The sequence below is a fragment of the Canis lupus genome, chromosome 3, assembly GCF_048164855.1.
Source record: "Canis lupus baileyi chromosome 3, mCanLup2.hap1, whole genome shotgun sequence".
Lineage (NCBI taxonomy): Eukaryota > Metazoa > Chordata > Mammalia > Carnivora > Canidae > Canis > Canis lupus.
Window position 1 is genome coordinate 65,421,966 of NC_132840.1, and position 26,351 is coordinate 65,448,316.

At 36.9% G+C, this 26,351-nt stretch overlaps 1 protein-coding gene and 1 pseudogene across 3 annotated transcripts in view; one reads left to right on the top strand and one right to left on the bottom strand.

Annotated features, from left to right (window-relative positions):
- The window catches only part of DDX10 (DEAD-box helicase 10), a 252,528-nt gene extending 226,584 nt beyond the window's left edge, over positions 1–25,944 (top strand). For all 3 annotated transcript variants that reach the window (XM_072821875.1, XM_072821874.1, XM_072821876.1), the window contains one exon: positions 25,263–25,944. Coding sequence is in view for 2 of the 3 variants with exons in the window: in XM_072821874.1 (XP_072677975.1) it covers positions 25,263–25,440 (178 nt within the window). In the remaining variant the exon portion in view is untranslated. The remainder of the gene's footprint in view (positions 1–25,262) is intronic.
- LOC140625099 (ubiquitin-ribosomal protein eL40 fusion protein-like) lies at positions 2,811–3,407 on the bottom strand (annotated as a pseudogene).
- Positions 25,945–26,351: the final 407 nt, after the last annotated feature.

The window sequence follows — 26,351 nt, forward strand, 5'->3', positions numbered from 1 at the left end:
CGTGAGCATGGAATATCTTTCCATTTATTTGTGTCTTCAGATTCTTTTCACCAAGGTCTTGCACTTTTTAGTATACAAGCCTTTCACCTCCTTGGTTAAAAATTTTTCCTACATATTTTATTCTTTTTGATGCAATTGTAGGTGAAATTGCTTTTTTAATTTATTTCTCTAAGTTCATCATTAGTATATAGAAATGCCACAGATTTTTGCATATTGATTTTTGCATCCTATAACTTTCCTGAATGTATTTATTAGTTCTAACAATTTCTTAATGAAGACTTTAGGGTTTTCTATAGTATCATGTCATCTTCAAATAGCAGTGGTTTGTTTTCCTTTTTCCTTTTCAATTCTACTTCTGACTTTTATTTATTTTTGCCTAATTGCTGTGCTTAGGACTTCTAGTGCTATATTGACTAAAAGTGATGAGAGTGGGCATTGTTGTCTTGTTCCTAACCTTAAAAGCTTTCAGTTTTTCGATGTTAGCTGTGGGTTTGTCAGTATGCCCTTTATTATGTTAAGGTACATTCCCTCTATACCCACTTAGTTGAGAGTTTCTATCATAAATGGAAGCTGAATTTTGTCAGATGCTTTTTATGCATCTGTTGAGATGATCATATGATTTTTATACTTCATGTGCTGTATCATGTTGATAGAGTTGCAGATATTGAATAAATCTTGTGGCCCTGAAATAAGTCTTACTTGATCGTGGTGTGTGATTTCTTTTTAATGTATTGCTGAATTTGGTTTGCTAATATTTTGTTGCAGATTTTTGCATCTATGTTTATCAAGGATATTGGCCTGTAATTTTTTTTTTTTTTTTTTTTTTTTTTGTGGTGTCTTTGCTTTTGGTATCAGGGTAATGCTGGCCTTGTAAAATAAGTTTGGAAGTTTCAGTTTTTGATAAAAATTTGAGAAAGATAGGCATTAAATATTTAAATGTTTGATAGAATTCACCAGTGAAACCATTTGGTCTTGGGCTTTTGTTTCTGGAGAGGTTTTGATTAAGGATTCAATTTTCTTTTTTTTTTTTTTTTTTTTTAAAGATTTATTTATTTATTTTATGATAGACATAGTGAGAGAGAGAGAGAGAGAGAGGCAGAGACACAGGAGGAGGGAGAATCAGGCTCCATGCACCGGGAGCTTGACGTGGGACCCGATCCCAGGACTCCAGGATCGCGCCCTGGGCCAAAGGCAGGTGCCAAACCGCTGAGCCACCCAGGGATTCCCAAGGATTCAATTTTCTTACTAGAAATTTGGTCAGTTCATATTTTCTTTATCTTCATGATTCATTCATTGAAGATTGTGTATTTCTAGGAATTTATCCATTATTTCTGGATTGTCTAATTTGGTGGCATATAATTGTTTGTAGTGGTTTCTTATGGTCCTTTGTATTTCTTTGGTTTCAGTTGTTATCTTTTATTTCTGATTTTATTTTTTGAGGCTTCTCTCTTTTCTTCTTGATGAGCCTGGCTAAAGGTTCATCAATTTTGTTTTTTACAGTAAACTAGCTCTTAGTTTCACTGATCATTTCTATTGTTTAGTCTTTATTTCATTTATTTCTGGTATGATCTTTATTACTTCCTTTCTTCTCCCAACTTTAAGTTTTATTTGTTGTTCTTTTTCTAGTTGCTTTTAGGTGTGAAGTTAGATTGTTTACTTGGGATTTTTCTTGGTTCTTGAGGTCTTGAGGCCTGTATAGCTATGAATTCCTTATCAGAACCACTTTTGCTGCATCCCGTGTATTTTGGTATATCATATTTCTGTTTACATTTGTCTTTAGGTAATATTTTGTTTCTCCTTTGATTTTTTTCAACGATTTTTTTGTTGTTTAGTAGCAAGTTGTTTAACTGCTATGTTTTTGTGGTTTTGCCACAAAACCAGTTGTGGCAGCAGTTGTTTAACTGCTGTAGTTTTGTGGTTTTCTTCTTTATACCATTGTGATTGGAATTTTCTTCTTTATACCCTTGTGATTGGAATTGGATTTCAATTTTTGAATTTGAGACTTGTTTCATGGTTTAACAAATGAGCTTTCCTGAACAATGTTTCATATGTACTTTACATTTAAAGTCATTAATTTTCAATAGGTACATGTACATGTGGCCATTTTGTTTATTAACTTCAGGTTGTTTTTGTAGTTCCTTGTTCCTTTTCCTTTTGCTCACCAGCCCCTTGTATTTGATGAATTTCTTTAGTGTTAGGCATGGATTCCTTTCTCTTTGCTTGCTTTTCTGTAGTTCCTCTATTCCCTTCTTTTTCTCTCTTCTCTCCTGGTTTGATGACTTTCTGTAGTGTTATGGTTAGATTTTTTTCTCATTATTTTGGTGTGTATTTACTACAAATTTTTGTTTTGTAGTTATCGTGAGGTTCACATATAACATCCTTTGTATATAATGGTTAGTGTCATTTCTTTTCAGCTTAAAGAAGTCCCTTGAACACTTCTCATAGGTTCGGTTTACTGTTGATGAACTCTGTTTGTTTGTTTATCTGGAAAACTCTTAAACTCCCCTTAATTCTGAATGATAACTGTGCTGTGAGTGGAGAATTTCTTGGTTAGAAATTTTTTTCTTTCAGCACTTTAAATATGTCATGCCACTTTCTTCCTTTAGTAAAGTTTCTGCTGTAAAATCCGTTAATAGCCTTATAGGATTTCCCTTGTACTTAATAAGTTGTTTCCTCTTGCTGGTTTTGAGAAGTCCATCTTTAACTCCCCCACTCCCCCACCCCCACCCCCAGTCATTGAAGGGGAAACTTTATTGAGGCCCCAGGCAGGAGGCTACCATGTGGTCAAAGGAAGAGCCAGTGGAGAGGCCTTATTTTACCTTCTTGGGGTGCAGGTTGTTGTTGTGGCCACACTGCTTGTGGCAATCGAAAGCACAAGGTATAGGCAAGCGTTACACTGGAAGCAGATCATCTTGTCGCAGTTGGATTTCTGGGCCAGCTGGCAGAAGGAAGGCTCAGTGATGCCACCATGCAGATGAAAGACCAAGTACAAGATGGATTCTTTTTGGATATTGTCTGAGAGAGTGTTGCTATCCTCCAGCTATCTGCTCTCAAAAGTTGGATGCTGCTGGTTAGACAAGATGCCCTCCTTGTCTTTGTTTTTTTTTGTTTGTTTGTTTTTGTTTTTTTAATAAATTTTATTTATTTATTCATGAAAGACACAGAGAGAGAAAGGCAGAGATACAGGCAGAGGGAGAAGTAGGGTCCATGCTGGGAGCCTGATGTGGGACTCGATCCCGGGTCTCCAGGATCATGACCTGAGCCAGAGGCAGACGCCCAACCTCTGAGCCACCCAGGCGTCCCCCCTCCTTGTCTTTGAATTTGGCTTTAACATTCTCAGTGGTATCACTGGGCTTATCCTTTAGGGTGGTGGTCTTACCTGTCAGGGTTTTCCTAAAGATCTGCATCTCTGTGTCTATAAGGCCTGAGCCCTCAGCCACTTGGCAATCTTGTTGAAAAGAAAGAGTCTCTATCTTTAACTTTTACCATTTTATTTATTTGTTTGTTTATTTATTGTTAAAGATTTATTTATTTATTTATTTATTTATTCATTAATTCATTCATTCATGAGAGACAGAGAGAAAGGCAGAGACACACAGGCAGAGGGAGAAACAGGCTCCAGGCAGGGAGCCTGACATGGGACTCGATCCAGGGTCTCCAGGATCATGCCCTGTGCCGAAGGTGGTGCTAAACTGCTGAGCCACCCGGGCTGCCCAACTTTTACCATTTTAATTATAATATGTTTTGGTGTGGAGCTCTTCGGGTTCATCTCTTTTGGAACTCTCTGGGCTTCCTTGATCTTAATTTTTGTTGCCTTCCTCAAATTAGAGGGGTTTTAAGCCATTCTGGCCTTTTCTCTCTTTTCTTTTTCTGGGTTCCCTATAATGCAAATGTTATTCCACTGGACAGTGTCCCAAAGGTCCCTTAAGGTATCTTCTTTTTTAAAAAATTCTTTTTCTTTTTGCTGCACTGTCTAGGTGAATTCCATTGTTTGATATTTCAGCTTACTGATCTATTCTGCTTTATCCAGTGTGCTGTTGAACTTCTCTAGCGAATATTTCAGTACAGGTATTATTCTTCAGCTCTGTGACTTCTGCTTGATATTTTCTTATGTTTTTCTGTCTCCTTTGGAAGTCTCACTGTGTTCATCCATTCTTCTACCAAGTTCAGTGATAAACATTGCTTAGAACTCTTTATCAGATGGATCATTTATTTCTGTTTTATTAAGGTCTTTTACTGAGGCTTGTTCTTGTTCTCTTTTGGAGCATATTCCTCTATTCCTCTGTCTCCTCATTTTGTTTCTCCGTGTTTGCTTCTAAGTATTAGGTAAATTAGCTACCTCTCCCAGCCAGGAAAGAGTGCCCTTGTATAGGAGAGGTCTCATGAGGCACAGAGACACTATCTCCCCAGCCACTTGCACTAGAAATTCAGGGTGCATTCCCCTGTCTGAGCTCCATGTGCCTCCCTGCTGTGTTGGAGCCACAGCTGTGGCACAGGAGTGTGTAGGGATGTTGCATAGCCTAGCTGCATTGTGCTGCTGTGGCACAGGGGTGAGCAAGGCTTTTTCTTGGCCTGGCTGTGGTATGGAGGTAGGCAGGGCAATCAGCAGTGGGTACCCTCCAGTGCCAATAGGCTTGAGGAAAAGTTCCAAAATGGTGCCTTCCAGCACTGACATCAGCAATAAGACTTCAGAAATAACCCTTACCAGTGTCTGTGTCCCTAGAGAGTCCCAGCCAAGTTCCTGCTTCTCTGGCAAATTCAAGATTAGTAAGTTGGTCTCCTTCACATATAGTCTAGGCAGTATTCCAACTCGTGTCTCTGCACCAGGTCCCAGAGTGAGGGAGTCTCTTGACAAGCCCTTTATGAGTATGTTTTTTTTTTTTTTTCCCTATAGTTAAATGGTTTTCCTACATGTAATCCCCATTTGTTTTCATAGCATTTGGGGGGCTCATCTCTCCTGTGCAGGATCTAGAGGTTGGCTACCTGATGTGGAGCACAGACCCCTGACTTCTTTGGGAAAAATTCTGTATCTTTGAGATTCCTCCGGCTTAGGCATCACCACACTTGGGCTTAGTTGCTGTTTTGTTTTGCCAAAACCGTATCTTCTTCTCCTACTCTTTTCAGCACTACTCTTCTATCCTTTGTTGTGGAGGCTCTGTTCATCTGGTTATCAGGTCTTTTTCAGAGGAGATTATTTCATATGTAATTTAAATTTGTTGTGACAATGGGAAGAAGTGAGATTGGGATCTTCCTATGCCACCATATTGACCCCTCCCTTCTTTAAGTAATTCTTTAACGGACAGCTTTTGCTGAAGATTGGATTTTCTTTCTCTTGAAGTCATCTGAAAGACTAAACTGTAAAACCTAACTTTTCCAGATATCTGGACGACTAGGGGTATGTTTGGGTAGGTGATGATCTTGAATATTGAAAACTAATGAGTGAAAAGTAGTTTGAGAAAAGCTGATGTGCTCCTGGGAAGCCCAAAATGTTCTACGTAGACATTAGCAGTGAAAAAAAAAAAATGCATAATATAAACCCAGCTTGTATGGGTGTTTAATTTTTTTTTTTAATCTGAGAGAAGAGAAACAATTATGTATGCCTTCTAAATTACTGCAGAGCAGGGTTTCTTAATCTGGGCTCTATAGATGAACTTTAGAAGAATCTTGAACATCTTGAAATTGTATGCAAAAATGATGGTGTGGGCGTGCATATTGTGTAGATACTCCCATGCATTTATGTGGAAACGGAGGCTATTTATTTTCATTGAATTCTCAAGTGGATTTATGAACCAGGAAAAGAGAGTTGGAAGGCCAGAACATTTTGCCAATCCCAAATGACCCATGTGCATTTTTCAGAAGGAGGTATGTACATGGATCGTTCATGTGATTGTGGTCCTCTGCCTTCTGTTTCCTCTCACCAACCCCAGCCTTTTCTCATTATTAGAATTTTGACCTAAGAGGGGATCTTTTGCTCTTTTACTTACGTTTGTAATGAATGCTGAGCCAGTTAGTCTTTTCTTTGACTACTTTTCTTTTAAGCAAATCTAGTTTTAGTCCTAAGCAGCTAGAAAAGAAGCATTAAGGATATAATGCATTCAGTTCCATTTCTATATGTAGGGGCCTTCACCATCAGAAGGAAGCTGGACAGATTTTATGGAATGTACTGCAGTAATCTTCATTAGGACTGTTGCCATAGCCTTGTAAATTAAAATTTATGATAATGGGTAAGGTCTCTGGCACAACATATTTGAATACCAGAGTGCCTGTCCTTAAGGATAGATACAAAGATTCCTGAGAATATTTTTTAATGGTCCCAAGCTTATTTATTATTAGCTTAAAATTCTTTAGGAAAAAATCCAGGCTACATTTCTTGATATGAATGCAAAAGGAGAGCTTTATACAAAAGGGCATGAACTGGACACTCAGGTGCTGACTCTCATAGCTTTCCACATGTAATTCGGCAGCATGTTTTAAAAAAAACTCAAGGGTTTCTGTATAAGTGAATACTTACTGTTTCCCATCTCAGTCCTCAGCTTCCTTTTAGCTGTATTAGTCAGCAGTTTCACCTGATTTCTTTCCTTTGCATTCCAAAAAAGGAAAAAGCAAGAATTTGAAAAGCTGCATGGCATTATAGCAAAGGGAGTGTGCTTTCTCCAGTCTGCACCCTGTCCTGGCTTTTGTTAGGTTTCTAAAAAGGTTTGTGAATTGATGTCAATCCTCTATTTTATGATGTAACATACACAAAAGTGCACACTCCTAATTGCGCATGAATAAATGCAGCTGCCTCAGAGGTTAAGAGCTCAAACATGAGCAAGCCATCATGATGCTTTCTGGCTGCAGTCTCTTTTCTAGTGCAAGGCTTACAGAATTCTCAGTGATTTTGGCTGCCATTTTATCACTTAATAATTGGAACTGCTTGCCCCAGTGTCCTTGGAAGTTTGGTACTCACTCCACTACATTGTGTTTCTGCAAAGCCTGCATACACCAGGGAAGAAGTTGACAGGATTCCCCAGCAGATCTTCTTCTCCTATAGTGCCTTGGCCACAATCATAACAGACAATGTTTGGAACATTCTTGAAGCTCAGAGTAGTGGTTTTGACCGCAGCATCCTTGTAGTCCAGAGATTATGCTTTCCAGGTTACAGAGGACATTCTGATCTCTTTTTATTGGAATTAATTCACACATCACTTATTTAAAGTATGCCGTTCAACAATAAGCGGTCTTCCGATTCATGGCAGGTGCTAATGACTATGTTCTTTTTCTTGTAATGTGTCATTTGTCCCATCCCTCCCCACTTGTGTAAGTCTGGCTAAAGCCTCCTAAGGGTCAGACAGAGAATTTTTAAAAGATCAAGTGGCGTACGACCCCGTAGTTTCCTCTACATGGAAAAATATCAGTGAATTACTCTTTCCTTTTGCCTTTCAGTTTTTTTCATAGATTTATTTACTTGAGAGAGAGGGAAAGTATGCACACACACAAGTGGAGGGAAGAGCTGAGGGAGAGAGAATCTCAAGCTAACTCCCCACTGAGCATGGAGCCCAACAGGGGTCTCAATCTCACAACCACCACAGAGGGCTTGATCTCACAACCACGGGATCATGACTTGAGCCGAAATCAAGAGACGGAAGCCCTACAGACTGAACCACCAGGCACCCTTGCTTTTCTGTTTTAATACATAGGAATTGAAATAGTGTCTGCTCCTAGTGGGGTGAGAGGCATCTGTATCTTAAATATAATTGCTCTAGCAAGTGTTAAATAAGAATTACATGAAGTTCTATGGATCAAGAGACTGAATGCTTTGCTCACATACACCACTGCATATAATTTGGTAATATCGATCTCTGTGCCATATCCTTATAAACTTTGCAACCCTATCATAAACCCCATGTTGAGAGGTAGGAATTTTGTGAAACTAGGTCTATATTAGAACAAAGGCAGGCTACTTGGCCTTGTGGGAAAACTGGCTTTTGGAATCAGACCTGAATTTGAATCTTCCTTCCTTTTATAAACTTTGGACCATGGACAAATTACTTAACCTCTGTGACCCTGAGTTTTCTTCAGTGAAATTAAGATAATTTTTACCCTGCAAGATTATTGTGAAGATCTAATGAAGGTAAAAAGAAAGAGTATGGGGATCCCTGGGTGGCGCAGCGGTTTGGCGCCTGCCTTTGGCCCAGGGCGCGATCCTGGAGACCCGGGATCGAATCCCACGTCGGGCTCCCGGTGCATGGAGCCTGCTTCTCCCTCTGCCTGTGTCTCTGCCTCTCTCTCTCTTTCTCTCTCTGTGACTATCATTAAAAAAAAAAAAAAAAAACAAACCTTAAAAAGAAAGAGTATGATATGTAATAGGATCATTAATATATGATCTTTTTAATTACTAAAAGCAAAACTCTGATGGGAATTTTTAAATTAATATATATATTTATAAGAATAGAATTTAATGTCCTCTGGGATATCTACTTTCCATTTTCTTCCTCATCAGAATCGTTCATTATGATGTGGTGGGCCTTATATTCAAAATAGTCTGCAAAAATATCCTACAGACTCGAATGAAATGATGAATAATGTAGTGAAGAAAATGTCATGTAATGTATTTTGTTCAGCATCTGGTTAGAGAGTCTGTATTACCAAATTGGAGCGTGGGAAATGCCCTCCCTTGTCTGTTCTCCTCCTTTGGCATCCCCATTATTTAGGCATTCACTAAACTGAAAGTTAACTTGTGTGCCTGGTGTAGAGCTTTAAAGAAAAGAGACTAGATGATCTCAACCCTCACGAAGCTTAGCCCCCGATGGAAGAGACAGACCATAAAGGAGTAAACAAAAGGACAAAAAGGATCCTTGATTAAGGCCATGAAAGCAATCTCTGTGGAATAATGGGAGAGGATCTGGGAGAGTTGACTCTCTATGAGATGATTAGGGAAAACCTCTGTGAGGGGAAACCTGAAGAATTACTGAAAACCTCAAGTAGAGAAGTAATAATCATCCTAACATTCTAACCATTGCTTGGACAGTTAACAGAATTTAAATATTTATTCTAATAGCATAATTGTGGCTGTACACTCACACATACTCCTGCCAGAGGAGATTCCTGGGCTCCTTCTCATCCCATCGTCCTTAAATCATGTCTCTGTCCTGACTCTGATGCCAGTTGGTCATGGAAGGTGATGAGGGTAAGAAACAGCTGCTGTCCTATTCCATAGAGTGGCAGTTCATTAGAAGGGCATGTGGCAGTATGAGGTTTATGAGAACAGGGGAGAGAATGTGAGATGATCTGAGTATTCCTGATGAAGACTGCGAAGTTACTTCAGGTTATGAGTTAAAACAGCATGTTTTAGCATTAGAGAAAATTCTAATAATTTAAGTTATGCTGGTGTATATCAACTCTTTTGAACTAGGCAAATATTTTTATAAATAGACTTGACTTTTTTAACAACTTTAATTTTTATACTAAAAATTTAATGAAAAGTAGAGTTGCCATGTGTGTACCATCCTGTGCCATGCCTTTTCTATAATCAACATTTTATTACTGTTCATTACCATCCAGGGAACCTATATTAACACATCATTATCACTCAAAGTTTATAGTTAGCTTTAGGATTCATTCTTGTACATCCTATGAGTTTTGATAAATACATACTGACATATATCTACCTTTATAGTATCATACAGAATAATTCCCACTTCTTCCTTTTTCTCCCCATCCTTTCTTCTTCCTGCCTCTCAAACCCTGGCAACCATGGATATTTTTCCTATATCCATAGTTTTGTTTCTAGAATATAGTATAAGTGGAATGATATTGTATTGTGGCCTCTTTTATTTAGTGATACACTTTCAAAGTTCCTTCATGTATTTTCATGGCCTGATGAAAATAGTCCACTGTATGGATGTGCTACAGTTTAGTTATCCATTCATCTATTGAAAGACATCTTGGTTGTTTTGGCAGTTATGAATAAAGCTGCTATAAATATTCATGTGCAGGTTTTTAAACGTACATAGTTTTCAATTTCTTTGGGTAAATACCAATGAGTACAGTTGTTAGATCACATGGTTAAGAGTGTGTTGAGTTTTGTAAGAAACTTCCAAATCGTCTTCCAAAGTATATATATATCATTTTGCATGCTCATCAGCAATGAATGAATGTTTCTGTTGCACCACACTGTCACCAGCATTTGGTATTGTCAGTTCTTTTAGATTTTAGCCATTCTGTAAGAGTTTTTATAGTTTAGAAACTGGTTTTATTTGACTTACAGAACATAGTAGAGCCTGACAATCAGATGCTTTGTTTTTAAAATTTTGGTAATATGTAGAGTGAAATCCTATTTCACCAAACATGAAATTCTAACTCAGCAGAGCCCTTTCTTATGAATGGGACTGCCCTTTGAGGAACTGTGTTCCCAACCTCTCAAAGCTTAAGGTTTCCTGTTGTAGATAGGAATAATGATAGACTTAATAAAAGCAGCAAAGACTACTGTTGCTGAGAAACTTCACCTAACAGAGCACCCAGAAGTCTGTCTCCTTACAGAATTCCTGTCTTAGATTCTTACCCCATCAAGGCCCAGATCTCCCCAGTATCCCTTCCTGACTATCCCAGGTCCCCAACAGTTCTTTCTATTGGTGGTTCCACATCCATTAGGATGTGAGCTGAGTAGTCAAAATCTGGGTTGTGGTCACTCTTGTTCAGTAGCCTTACATGTTTGATGAGTTTCAGGGATTAGCCTTCACTTCATCTACCATTTAGACACACCCCCCCCCCCCTTTTTCAATGAAAAACTGTTCTGACCTTAGCAGACTTAAAACTGTTTGGAACTCAAGGCATTTTAAATTAAAAGACTTTCACCTTATGTGATAAAGCCCAATATAACCCAAATAGCATTAAAAGAAAGATCAAATACTTTCTACCATCAGGAGTTGGAGAAGGTCAATGAACTCTTACAGTGTATTTGCTATGCATGTATCACTTGTTTATCACTGCTTTCCAAGAGGTAGATGATAATCATATTTTAGAAATTAGAAAATTGACACTCTTTGAAGTTATGCCATTTCCCAAGTTTTAAGCAGTTGCTAGCATTCCAGTAAGGTGTGACCCTAACATGCCTTTCTTTCCTCCATACCAAAATTTTTGTAGAGCCACATTTAATAACTGTAGAGTCACTGTTAAGTAACTGGTTTTAAGAAATAACCACTTCAAGAGGAGATATGATAGAGGACAAAGGAGGTATTCTTTACATTGCGAGATATATATATATTCCAGAGAAGTTACATTTATTGTTGCAAAGAAAATAAAAAATACTTGCTCATTGAATTGAAATGCCAGGTTATACTCTTTCTGTAATTTTGAAGTATTGCCTCATTTCTTATTCTGAGTTTGAGGTTATTGGGTGCTTCTTGCTAGTGTTATTTTCCTTCTAATGTATTAATTTTCACTTTGGCTTTGATCGGTCAGATTTTGGAATTAGTGATACATTCTTTGAAAAAAAAGTACAGGTTTAAACATTTGCTTACATACTGGCTTGCAAAGAAGGTATGCGTGTGGTTTTAATTAGAGATTGTTCTGTCTTACCCTATATATTTTAAAGTAGGTCAGTCAGATATTTAGCAGTACAGAAGCTCAGCCCACTGGCTTTATTCATCATTTAAGAAACACTTATTGAGCCTGGGATACTAGGGCAGTGTGGCTACAAAGAAGAATAAAAGTTTTTGTCCTCAAGGAACTTGCAGTTTGAATCTAGAACAATGATTTGCAGCATTTTTCATCATCAGAGAACTTGTTCTTTCAACCTTAATGGTCCCTATGTTTTGAAAGATTTTTGTGTTTTAAGAAAGTTAATAAAAGTTAATGTTTCATATTTATTTTATTAACAAAGACAATTTCCAGTCCACCCAAGTGTCTGGAGTCCAGTGTTTACAAAGCTCAGTTAATATTTCCAGTCAAACCAAAGAAATACCAAAATTTAGTCTCGGGCACACAGTTGTAGGTGTTTTGAAATTCTGGAAATAACCCATGATCCATCTATTCTGACAAAAGAAATCTCAGCGTTCTGCATATTTCTATAGATCCAAGGACCCAAGTTGAAGCTTAGATAGCATACCTACTCTCATGCTTCTGAGCTTTGTGGAATTACAAAGAATAATTATAATTATTCTTTGCCCAGAAGTACTTTTCCCTTCAAATTTAACTTTCTTTTTTTATTGCAAAGAGTAATACAAGCTTGTTAGAGAAAAATCAGAACATCTAAAAATTCTTGCAAATTTTTTTCTCTGCAAACATACATGGAAGCCTTTCTTAAAGATGGAGTCTTGCTCTATATTGGTTTTGTAACTGTTTTCAGTGTCAACTAAGAAATTCCTGCAACATTGTTTTTTTAATAGCTGCATAGAGTTTCATTTCTAATTTTATAACTTATTTAATGAATTAATCCCTATAATTGGACATTTGGGTTTTCAACTTTCTGAAATTACAAATAATTTTGCCTTTAGTATCCTGCAACTAAATCTTTATACACATTCTTAATTATTTCTTTGGGATAAATTCTCAGAGGAAAAATTGCTAGGTAGGCATTACCTGAAAGACTTTTGAAAGGGGGCACCAAATTGCCCTCCAGAAAGTTTATTTATTTATTTTTTTTTTTAATTTTTATTTATTTATGATAGTCACAGAGAGAGAGAGAGAGGCAGAGACACAGGCAGAGGGAGAAGCAGGCTCCATGCACCGGGAGCCTGATGTGGGATTCGATCCTGGGTCTCCAGGATCGCGCCCTGGGCCAAAGGCAGGCGCCAAACCGCTGCGCCACCCAGGGATCCCCCTCCAGAAAGTTTAGTAGTAATTTATACTCCCACCCAGGAGTTTACCTTCTAAATAGGAGTTGAATTGCATACAGGTGGAAAAAAAATCAATTTAGTGTTAGGAAGTAATAATGCCTATTGCAAAATGACTAATAAACAATGAGAGCTGTAGGCTTTCAGAGGAAAGAGATCCAATTGAATAGGGAGTTCGGGTACCTTTCATGGAAGACAAGGAGCTGGAGAGGGCTGAACAGAAGGGAGCGCCGCACTGACAGGAGAGCATAGGTGGGACACACTGGAGGGGTCTCTGATCTAAACCAGTGCAGGCTGTGTTTGAGGAGTCCAGGAGGAAGGCTGCTTGGCTTAGCAGCGGGCCCAGGGGTGCGGGTGCAGGCATGGGCACTGGGCAGGATGGGACTCCAGGTGGGCAGGATGGGACTCCAGGTGTTCCTCCCTCTGGTTTCTCATTAGTGTAACACAGTTACTTACTTTGAGAGAGGAGGCAGCAGCAAGTACTTGAAAAAGTTAAAATGTTGAAACCAGGAAATCAAACCTCCTGAAAAGATCTGTTCACTTTCCAGGAGAGCTTTGGGTTTTGAGTTCAGAAAATTTAGAAAGAAATGTATATTCCATTTAAAATTCAATTACTAATATATTTATTAAGATGTTAAAATTGAATTCACATTTCAGTGTTAAGCCCTTTTTTCTTCTTAGTGATGAACAAATTGGTTCACATGTTTCCTTGGTATCATGACAAGCTTTTGTGTAATTACTTTCACGAACATTTCAAAGCCATTGAAGTAACATTATCCTGTTGTTGTACATTCTAATTATATATTACAACAGGATATTTTCTTTTTGTTTATCGTAGGATTAGTTCTTTAAATGTAAGACATTACTAATTAAATCTCTATTAATTGGATTACTGCAAGATAAGTAGGTCTGAATTCTTTAACTGGTGGTTTTGTTTTTATAGTAGTGCCCTGAGCCATGCTTTTACTTTTTAGGCTGTGTTTTATTAACCAGTATATTATATTTTTATAATGTTGAGCAGTAAGATGGTCCTTTTTGACACTAACTTCATAGATTTGAAAAACGTGGAGATAGTTTGACACTTTATGTCCCATAGAAATCCTGAAATAAAAGTAAAATACAGAGCTCAGGCCCAGACTCCTGGCCCTGATATATAGGCCACCATCTAGTTCTCCATTCATACTGTGAGCCCTCTTCTTCAATTCAGTAAACTTTCTTCGTGAAGAAAACTCAAAAATGTTACTGCTATTTCTCACCTGTACTGTGGTTCTTTCTTCCAGCAGACCTATTTTCAGAATGTTCCACCATCTGATTGGTAAACTATACCAATGATGTGCTACCATGGGATAGCTAATAGAACTCTTGATTAAGAAGTACAAGCATCCTTTCTAGCAGTTGCAGAAAATAATTGAAGAACAAAGAAACTAGAACTCACTGTTACACACATTAGACTGTGAACCAATCCTAAAAAAGTCCTAGGTCTTAATTAAATCCTGTAAGCTCCTGTTGAACATTAACTATATACAGGGTCAGAACCCTTCTGCCTGATTCATCAGGATGTAAATAAAATAGAGGTTTCTAATGCCACACATTTCCCCTCACCTTTATTGAGATATAATTAATATATAGCATTGTGTGACTGTAAGGTGTACACCATGTTATTTGATATATTTATATATTGCGAAATGATTTGCACCATAATATTACTCGCTTACACCTCCATGGCATTACATAATTATGTTTGTGTGCGTGTAATGAGAACATTACCATTTATTAGCAACTTCCAAGTATCTAATATAGTATTGATAATTAGAATCTCCATGTTGTACATTAGCTATCCAGAACTTACTTATCTTAAAACTGGAGCTTTGCACCATTTGACCAACATCTCCCCATTTCCCCTACCCCCTAGCCTCTGGTAACCACCATTCTAGTCTCTGTTGAGTTTGCCTTTTTTAGATTCTACATATAAGTTGCTATCACACAGATTTCATCTTTCTCTGCCTGTCTTATTTCACTTAACATGATGCCCTCAAGGTCCATCCATTTGTTTGCAAATGGTAGGGTATTCTTTTTTTCTCATGGTTGAATAATATTTCATTATGTATATATATACTACATTACCTGTTCATCCATCTGAACTGGACAGTTGGGTTGTGTCTATTTCCTGCCTGTTGTGAATAATGTTGCAATGAATGTGAGAATGCAGACATTTCTTCAAGATCCTGTTTTCATTTCCCTTTTTTTTTTTTTTAAGATTTTATTTATTCATGAGAGACACACAGAGAGATAGGCAGACACGCAGAGACATAGGCAGAGATAGAAGGAGGCTCGCTGCAAGGAGCCTGATGCAGGACTCGATCCCAGAATCACGACCTGAGCCAAAGATAGATGCTCAACCACTGAGCCAACAAAATGGGTATATATACCAATAGGTCATTTGGTAGTTCTGTTTTTAATATTTTTAGGACCCTCCATGCTGGTTTCCATAGAGGCTATACTGATTGCATTCCCACTAACAGTGCACAAATATTCCCTTTCCACACTCTCACCAGCACTTGTTATCTCCTGTTTGATGACAGCCATTCTACCAGGTATGAGGTCATATCTCATTGTGGCTTTGATTTGCATTTCCCTGATAATTAGTGATAATTGAGCACTTTTTCTTGCAACCTATTGGTCATGTGTATGTCTTCTTTGGAAAAATGTCTTTCCATTTCCTCTGCCTATTTTTCAATAAGATTTTTTGTGGGTTTTCTCTTTTTGCTGTTGAGTTATTGGGTATTAACCTTTTATCATATTTATTTATGGCTTGTAATATTTTCTTTTTTGTAAGTTGCCTTTTAATATTTTTGTTGTTTCTTTTACTGTGTAGAAGCTTTCTAGTGTGACATCGTCTTATTTACTTTTGCATTTGTTTCTTGTGCTTTTGATGTCATACCCAAAAACCTGTTGCCAAGACCAGTGTCATGGAGTTTTATCCCTGTGATTTCTTCTAAGAGTTTTATGGTTTGGAGTCTTCTGTTTCAATCTTTTTAATCCATTTTGTGTTAATATTTGTGGAAGGAATCCAGTTTCATTCTTCAAAATCTGGTTATCCAGTTTTCACACCCTTTTAATGAAAGAGACCATTCTTTCTTCATTGAGTATTTTCTGCTCTCTTGTCCAATATTAATTGACTATATGTGCAAGAGTTTATTTCTGGGCTCTCTATTGTGTTGGTCTGTGTGTCTTTTTCTATGTCAGTGCCATACTACTGTTTTTTTGATACCATAGCTTTGGTATAGTATAGTTTGAAATCAGGATGTGTGATGCCTCTGGATTTGTTCTTAGGATTGCCTTGGCTTGTTGGAATCTAGAGATTTTATATAAATTTATGGTTATTTTTTTCTATTTTGTAAACAATGCCATTGAAATTTTCATAGAGATTTCATTGAATCTATCAATGGTTTGGTGTAAAATGGACATTTTAATAATATTATTCTCATCATAACTTATGGGATATCTTTCCATTTATTTGTTTTCTTTAATTTCTTTCATCAAAATTGTACAGTTTTTAGTGTACCAATAATTCACTTCCTTGATTAAACTTACTCCCAAGTATGGTTTTGATTTTGTTGTACATAAGATGCTTTTTAAAATTTCTTTTTCAGATAACTTGCTGCTAGTATAAAGAAATGGCACTGAGTTTTGCATGTTGATTTTTGTATCTTGCAACTTTATCTTATTTATTAGTTCTAACAGTCTTTTGGTGAAGTCTTCAGGATTTTCTATATATAAGATCATATCTGCAAACAATAACAATTTTACTTCCTTTCTGATTTGAATGCTCTTTCTTTTCTTTTCTTTTCTTTTCTTTTCTTTTCTTTTCTTTTTTTTTTCTTTTCTTTTCTGCTTGCTTTCTCTGAGACTTTCAGTATGTTTAATAGGAATAATGAGAGTGGCTATCCTTGAATTGTTCCTGATCTTACAGGAAAAGCTTTCAACCTGTAACTATTGAGTGTAATGTTACCTGTGGCTTGTCATAAAAGATTTTTATTATGTTAAGGTACATTCGCTCGTTACCTAATTTGTTGAGAGTTTTTATCAAGATAGGCTGTTGAATTTTGTCAAATGCTTTTCTGCATCTATTGAGCTGACTATACGATTTTTACTTTTCATTTTATTAATTTTGTATATCACCTTTATTGATTCAGATATGTTGAACCATCCTTGCATTCCAAAGATGAGCCCCAACTTAATTGTCATATGTGATCCTTTTAATATCCTGTTGTTATTTGGTTTGCTTATATCTTGTTGATAATTTTTACATCTGTATTCATCAGGAATATTGACCTATAGTTTTGTTTTCTTATTAGTATTTTTATCTGGCTTTCACATTAGTTTAGTACTGTCCTTGTAAAATATGTTTGTAAATATTCTCTTTAGTGTTTTAGAAGAGTTTGGGAAGGTTTTGCATTAATTATTTTTTAAATGTTTACTAGAATTCACCAGGGAAACCCTCTGGTTCTGGACTTTGTTGGGAGGATTTTGATTACTGATTCAATCTCCTTATTCATTATTGATCTGTTCAAACTTGTTATTTTTTTCATGATTTAGTATTGTTTGGTTGCTGTTTCTAGGAATTCATTCATTCTAGGTTATCCAAATGGTTGGTGTATAATTAATCCATAGTGATCTCATGATCTTTTATATTTTTATGGTAGCAGTTGTTATGTCTCCTTTCTCATCTCTGACCTTTAGTCTGAATTCTTTTTTCTTGAGTTAATCTAGCTAAATGTTTTCAACTTTATCTTAAAAAATAAAAAAAAAAAACCAACGACTTAGTTCTTAGTTTCATTAATTTTTTTCTTTTGTTTTTCCAGTCTCTTATTTATTTCTTTTCTGACCTTTGTATTTCATTGCTTCTGCTAACTTTGGACTTCATTTGTTCTTTTTTTAGTTCCTTGGCATATGAAGTTAGGTTGTTTATTTAAGATCTTTCTTGTTTCTTAATGTAGACTTTTAACACTATAAACTTTCTGCTTTGAAATGCTTTTGCTGCATCTCACAGGTTTTGGTATTTTGTGTTTCCATTCTCAGAGATTTAAAAATTTTTTTTTAATTTCTTCTTTGACCCAATGGTTGTTCAACTGTGTTATTTAATTTTTATGTATTTGTGAATTTTTCAGTTTTCTTCTTGTAATTAATTTCCAATTTGATAACAATTTCAATATGATTTTCATCTTCTTAAAATTTGCTAAGAGTTATTTTGTGACCTATCATGATCTATCTAGCAGATTGTTCCATGTGTGTTTGAGAAGAACATGTATTCCTTTGCTATTGGGTGGAACATCTAGTATATGACTGTTAGGTCCTTTTGGCCTAAAGTATAATTCAGTTTTAACATTTCCTTTATTAATTTTTTTGTCTGGATAATCTAGCCATTGTTGAAAGTGGGTTACTGAAGTTCTCTTTTCTTGTATTGTTGTCTTTTTCTCCCTTCAGATTTGTTAGTATTTGCAAAATATATTGTAGTATTTCAATGTTGGTTGTATATATATTTGTGATTGTTATATTTTCTTAATGTATTGACTTCTTTGTCATCATGTAATGATCATTTTCATCTTTTTTTTTTTATTTTTTTTTATTTTTTTTTTCATTTTCATCTTTTGTTACTGTTTTTGGCTTATGGTATATTTTGTCTAAGCAGCTACCCCTGCCCTCTTTTGGTTTCTACTTGTGTGGAATATCTTTTTCCAGCCCTTCATTTTGGAACTATATGTCCTTAAAGATGAAGGTGAGGTTTTTGTAGGCAGTATAGTTGGGTCTTATGCATCCAACCACTCTTAAGCCTTTTGTTTTTTTGTTTTGTTTTGTTTTGTTTTGTTTTGTTTTTTCTTAAGCCTTTTGATTGGAAAATTTAATTCATTTTAATTTAGAATAATTATTGAGAGGTAAGGACTTAGTAATGTTATCCAACTCTTTTTGGGCTCTTTTGTTCCCTTGTTTTTTTCTTCCTCTCTTGGCTGCCTTTCTTTTTGAGTTGATTTCCTTTTAGAGACATGCTCTGATTCCCTTATCTTTATCTTTTGTAGATATACTGTAGGTTTTTACTTTGTGGTTACCATGAAGCTTACACAAAACATCTAGGTAAAAGTCTATTTTATGCTAATAAAGGCTTACTTCAAATTATTTTATTTTATTTTATTTATTTTATTTTTGCTTACTTCAATTTCATACATAAACTCTGTCCTTTTATTCCTCTCTTAAGTTTTTGGTGTCACAGTTACAATATTGTGTATTCATTAACCAGTATTGTAGCTATAGATATTTTTAATAGTTCTGGCCTTTAACCTTTATAGTGGAATTATGTGTGAACATGTCACTATATTAAAGAACTAGCTTTTTTTAAATACTAGCATATTTTATGTTTAAAAAAAAAAAAAACTTTGAGAGAGAAAGTGAGGATGAGCAGGGGGAGTGACAGAGGCGAGAGAAGCAGACTCCCCACTGAGCAGGGAATCCGATCTGGGGCTCAATCCTAGGCCCCTGGGATCATGACCTGAGTCAAAGGCAAGTGCTTAATAAACTGAACCACCCAGGCACCCTTATACTAGCACATTTTATTTTATTTTATTTTTTTTTTAATTTTTTTTTAATTTTTATTTATTTATGATAGTCACAGAGAGAGAGAGAGGCACAGAGACACAGGCAGAGGGAGAAGCAGGCTCCATGCACCGGGAGCCCGACGTGGGATTCGATCCCGGGTCTCCAGGATCGCGCCCTGGGCCAAAGGCAGGCGCCAAACCGCTGCGCCACCCAGGGATCCCTACTAGCACATTTTAAATTTAACTATATACTTACCTTTACCAGTATATTGGATAGTTTCATAGGTTTTCATGTACTCTGCATTCTTTCATTTCAACTTGAATTCCTTCAGCTTTTGTTTTTTTAAGATAGTCTGTCTCTCCCTCATTTCTGAAGGATAGCTTTGTTGAATAGAATGTTCTTGGTTGGAGTTTTTTTCTTTCATATTACCCATCCTCCCTAAGCCTGTAAAGTCTCTGCTGAGAAATCTGCTGATAGCCTTATAGGAATTCCCTTGTCAGTTATAAGCTTCTTTTCTCTTGCTGCTTTTAAGATTATCTTTGTCTTTGAATTTTGACAGTTTTCTTATAATATATCTGAGAGCAGATTTCTTTCAATTGAATTTGTCTGTCAGCCTGAGGTCAACTAGGAATTGTAAGGCTTTCTCAGACCTTCTGTGGCTCCACACTTCTTGCTCCCTCTTGTGCCAGAATTTTTAAGCTTGTATGTCTTCTCTTCATCCTGAAACATATGAAGCCAAATGTTTGTAGCCCCCTTTCTGCTTTCCCAAGAATGGCACTCATGCTGAATGGTCTTTCCCTGACCTGCAGATTTGAGTCATGCTCAGTTAGCTGTCTGCCAAAGCTTACTCTCACCACCACTGTCAGGAGCATGCACAGGAAGTTGGACACAGATATAGGGGGATGTGGGTGAGGACACAGTGCTGGAGGATGCCTATGGGCCCATTGGAGGGATCTGTGTGCAAGGCATCTCCTCTGGTTCATGGATAGAAATCCATAACACAGTGAGTAGGATTCATATTCTTTTATTCTGAGAGTCCTGTCTGCCACTCTCCCAGCTTTGTTCTGCCTCCTGACCTTTAGCTGTGCAATTAATGATTTAGTACTTTGGATGCAGTGAGAGAGAAATGGGCCTTTTGGGCAGCATTCCACACAATTTGGGGAGCTGGGCACTCACTTGCTCTCACTTTCCACCATGGGAAAAATCATGGCCAAGATCTCTCAGGCCTCAGTTTTGCCATCTAGAGGGAAGAGTGATATGCATGAAGCCAAACTGTCCCTCTTACCTTCTCCAGTGTGTTCAAACTCGCACTCCGCCCCCCCCAATCCCTCCCCCCTCCCCCGCCCCCCGCAGTGGTGTGCTGAATTTCTCCACTGGAAAACTGGACTTCCACAAAGGTTCTCTCATCTGTGGGTAATTGTTTGAGGTGGTGTTCTCCCACTGCAGAGAAGGGCTGGAGCTAGTTCACAGCTGGGACTGTAGTCTATATGCCTATTACCCGAAGTATGATTGGGTGAGACTCCTCTCAGGTCTCTTGACATCTAGTATTGGATGCCACAGGTCCCACAAAAGCATTTTTGTCTGTGGATAGATACCACATGTTGGGAAGGGACACAAACCAGGGATGCCTTCTTTAGCCATCTTGCTGACCTCACTCTGTAGTACTTCACCATTTGGAAGAGGCCTTTTCTGAAGGTACTGCATTGCGACTGTATTTTGCTTTCTTGCTTACCTTATATTTTCTAGATTCATTACATTATTCCCCTTTTGGGTGAATTACCTATAGAATATCTGTATTATTGTTTAATAATTAATTTGTTACACAAATTACTACTTACTTGCTATGGAAAGTAGGACAGAATACCTTTCTGGAATTTGAACTGGTCTACAAAGCAGCAAAGCTGCTAATTATGAAAATATTTGGGTTACATAAAGTTCCCATCTTCCTTTTATTATCTGAACCAGCTATTTCCTGCAGGGAATATGATGTTCAAGAGCACATTAACAAAGGATCCATTAGTAAAGCCCACTAATTAGGCTGTTTCTGATGAGCTGCTCTGAGGTGCACTTGAAGTACAGGCAGGGCACAAATTTGTATTACCCTGTACCAAATAAATCGTGGTACTCTAGCCCAGTGGAACTGACACAGACAGGACTGGCAATACTCAAGCAGATTGAGACTCAGTACTTTTTTTAAAGGCCCCTTTTCACTAAGAATTACTGTCTTTGCTAACTGAATTCCCATCGTGGGGAACTCTTTCATGGTCATCTCTCTAAGCATCCTTTCAAAATGGAATTGTCTGTAGCTTTAAGTAACCTCATAATGCTATCTAGTTTGTCTTCCCTCCAGTGGTGAGAGAGAATGGCTGCTGAGTCAGAGCATTGGTCATTTCTGGGAGGTGAAATGGGAAATTATTTACAGCTGTGCTTCAAGCTAGTCATAAGTAGATATGCTAAGCGCATTTTAAGCACATTCTTGTATCTAGGCACACTTTCTTAAGTAATATACTCCATTGGAACTTGAGCAATTTGTTCTTTTTTGGAATACATCATATGCTTGGAGTATATTTCTGTGACTTTTTTTGCTTATTTTAACATCAATGTAAGAATTTATTTGAAAGGAAGTAGTTTATAGGCAGAAGGGAAATTAACATGTATTATTAGAATGTTCTCACCTTTGTATAATTTCATGTAAATTCATATACCAGTTCTGCTAAGTAAATTATATAATCTTCATCTTTACAGATAAAGAGACTAAGGCTTAGAAATGGTAATTGACTGGCTAAGATTTGACCATCAGTGCCAAATCAGTGCTCTTTCCACAGTTAATTCTTTTCTTTCTTATCTTACAAATATTGACTGAAGCAAGTCAACTCATTGCTTTCAGTAGCCCAGCTTTGGAGCCGAATTTAGTCTTTCAAATCTGGGTTTGAATCCCATGTTTATAATCTAGATACAGTCGTTTAATCATTGTAGAATGAAGGTAATGCTCCCATACCAAGGATTTTCATAAAAATAAATTACGTAATCTGTGTAAAGCATGCAGCACAGTGCCAGACCATTAGTAAGCCCTTAATGAAGGGTTGCTACTATGAAGACTACTAGATGGGCTTTTTATTTTGCTTTAATCTTGGATACAGTAATTGGGTCATTTTTGAACATGATGATGATATCTCAAAATACTTTGAGAATGTTTTGCCTTTTCTTCTATTTTTAATGTATCAAGTGATTTCTTCTACCTTCAGAAACTAGCTTCATTTTTATGGTCTGTGCCTCAAGTGTATACAAAATATTGCAATAATATTTGGGCTTTTTAAAATTAAAATATAGTTGACACCTAATCTTACATTAGTTTCAGGAGTACAACATAGTGATTCCACAACTCTATACCTTATGCTATGCTTACCACAAGTGTAGGCACCATCAGTCACTGTACAGCACTATTACAATACTATTGATTATATTCCCTGTGTGCTGCTTTTCATCTCCATGATGTATTCATTCCATTACTGGAAGTCTGTATCTCCTATTCCCTTCACCCATTTCACCTGTTCCTGCCACTTTCCCTCTGGCAACAACCAGTTCTCTATGTTTATGGTATGTTTCTCTCTTTCTGCTTTTTGATTGTTTTTCAGATTCCACATATAAGTGAAATCATGATATTTATCTTTCTCATTCTGACTTATTTCACTTATAATACTCTCTAGATCTATCCATGTTGTCACAAATGGCAATAGCTCATTCTTTTTTATGGCTGAGTAATATTCAGATGTATATATGCTACATCTTCTTTATCCATTCATCTGTTGGGGAACACTTTGATTGCTTCAATATTTTGGTTATTGTGAATAATGCTGTGGTGAACATAGAGGTGCATACCTCTTTTTGAATTAGTGTTTTCATTTTCTTTGAGTAGATACCCAGTAGTAGAATTACTGGATCACATGATATTTCTATTTTTAATTTTTAATTTTTTGAGGAACCTCCATCTTTTCCACAGTGGCTGAACCAGTTTGTATTCCTACCAACAGTGTACAGTGGTCTCTTTTTCTTCACACTGACACTTGTTATTTTTTATCTTTTTTTGATACTAGCCATTTTGATACTTAATTGGATTGTTTGGCTTTTTGGTGTTGAGTTGTTAAGTTCTTTATATATTTTGGATTTTAGCAGTTAATAGGGTTGCCTTGTTTCGTTGATAGTTTCCTTCACTGCAAAAGCTTTTTAGTTTGATGTAGCCCCAGTAGTTTAGTTTTGCTTTTGTTTCCCTTGCCTGAGGAAGGAACATATTTAGAAAAATGTTGCCAAGGCCAATGTCCAAGAGATCACTGCCTGTATTTTCTTTAAGGAATTTTATTGTTCAGGTCTCACATTTAGGTCTTTAGTCCATTTTGAGTTTATTTTTGTGCATGGTGTAAGAAAGTGGTCCAGTTTCCTCTTTTTTCATATAGCTGTCCAATTTTCATAGCACCATTGATTGAAGAGACTCTCTTACCCATTGTATATTCCTGTAACCTCTGTCATGGATTAATTAATCACGTAAGCTTGGTTTATTTTGGGACTCTCTATCCTGCTACATTGATCTATGTGTCTGTTTTTGTGCCGGTATCATACTCTTTTGAGTACTATAGCTTTGTAGTTTATTTTGAATTTGGAATTGTGATACCTCCAGCTTTGTTCTTTTTTTTTTTTTTTTTTCAAGATTCCTTTGGCCATTTGGTGCCTTTTGTGGTTCTATACAAATTTTAGGATTATTTGTTCCAGTTTTGTGAAAACTGCCATTGCAGTTTTGAAGGGATTGCATTGAATCTGTAGATTGCTTTGGATAGTAGGACATTTTAATGATACTAACTTTTCCAGTCAATGAACATAGTGTATCTTTCCATTTATTTGTGTTGTCTTCAAATTTCTTTCCTCAATGTTTTATAGTTTCCAGAATACACGTCTCTTACCTTGGTTAAATTTATTCCTAAGTATTGGATTTTTGTGTGCAGTAGTAAATGGGATTGTTTTCTGAATTGCTCTTTCTGTTACTCTGAGATTAGTGTATAGAAATGCAGTGGATTTCTGTACTGGTTATGTGTTCTACAACTTTACTGAATTCATTTATTTCTAATAGTTTTTGGTGGAGTATAGGGTGTTCTGTATATAATACACATCATGTGAAAATAGCAGACAATTTTACTTCTTTCTCCAATCTGGGTGCCTTTTATTTCTTTTTCTTGTCTGATTGCAGCAGCTAGTACTTCCATTACTATTTTAAATAAGAGTGATAAGAGTAGAATACTGCAATAATGTTTGTTTTTCTAAGACTATGGGTCTTAGAGATTTTAAATGGGGGAAGTTTATTTGATATCTTAAATAATTCAACATGTGAGGTTCTATTTTATTCATGATCTATATAACACAAGTTAATAACAACAGGTATTAGTGTCTGGTATTCTGATATCTGGTAGCCTACAAACTCCTACCTAAAGGATGACCTAACTTTAAACAGGTGGTTTGTTGTAGCAGGACAGGCACAGAGAGGAGCCTGTCTGGAGCCAGAGTATAGGCCATCAGTGTCCCCAGATTGTGGATAATGTATCCATAGTTCCCTAGAACTGTGAGGATTGGATGAGACTATGTGTACAAAGTATGCCATACAGTGCCTAATACATAGTAGGCCCTCTCCCTCTACCTGTTGGTGGGAAGGTACTTAGGACACAGTTATCCCAATGATGTTACAGTTTCTTCTGCTCTTGAATAAATAGTATTTTACCAACTGTTTTTGGTAATTTTTTCCTATTTTAAGTGTTTGGTTTTGTAATGGATTTAGTTATTTATCAAGTAAATCATTGGATTTGTTCCCACCAGTGATACCAAGAAGAAGCAGGGAATGAGGAAAAGAAACAACAGCGGAGTGGAAGATGTGGGATCCACAGGTCGTAGCAGGAAGAAGGCCAAGTGGGAGACCTTGGAGCCTTTGGATACAGGCCTGTCTTTGGCAGAGGATGAAGAGCTGGTGTTACATCTGCTCAAAAGTCAGAGCTAGATACTCCGTGCTCTTCTCCTTGAAACCTCTGGTCATGATTACATGGACAAGAAGTTGAAAAAAAAACAAGTGGCTTTGGAACTAGGTGATGAGTCCCGTGCCCAAAGGACCTCTCCTCTGGACCGAAGCGATTCTGTCTCTAAGCCCCTTTTCTCAGGTTGTACTTGTACTTCCTAGAGCAAAGTCAGAGTGAGGGCAGATTATAAAATTTCCTGATCCCATTTTCCAGCTATGTGCTCTGTTAGGTTTTATCTCGGGGTTCCTACATCTTGTCATTGGAAATGGCTTCCTATGTTTTATTGGCAACTTCTGGAGACTTTGTTTCATTGTTAGAAATTCCAGTCTTGCGTACCATACAGAAATTTCTGTGTACTGTAAAACAAAATTGCTCACAATTTTGATGTATTTAATATCTCTAAAGAGACAGAGTATGGTGGACCAGCCCTGAGAAAAGAGTATTTTTGAATAATGACAATCATTAATAAACCTATTTCCTATAAAATAGTAATGTTTTCATTGTGTCCAGTAATATGAGAGCATTCTCAGGGGAGGGTTCTTGAGAGTAAAATGCTTGGCCAATTCCTGACAGTGAATTTTTCATATTCTTAAATTAGCCTTCCTAAAGATACCGTTTAACTTATACTTGCAGATTTCATAGCCATTTTTGAAAACTGTAGAAGTTGTGAATCTGAAGACAGGGATCCCAGACCAGCCCCTTTGTGAGCACCCAGAAGGCCATAGGTCTTCCATAAGGGCCTTGTCCAGCTCGCACCACAGAGCCCCGCCCAGAGTCAGCTCTTGGTAACAACAGTAGAAAGAATGACACAGAGCCTGTTTCTGGTTATAGATAACAGATTCTTTGTGGGAAGAGAAATCTGGGCCTTTCCATGCTGGCTTTACCATAGATTTAT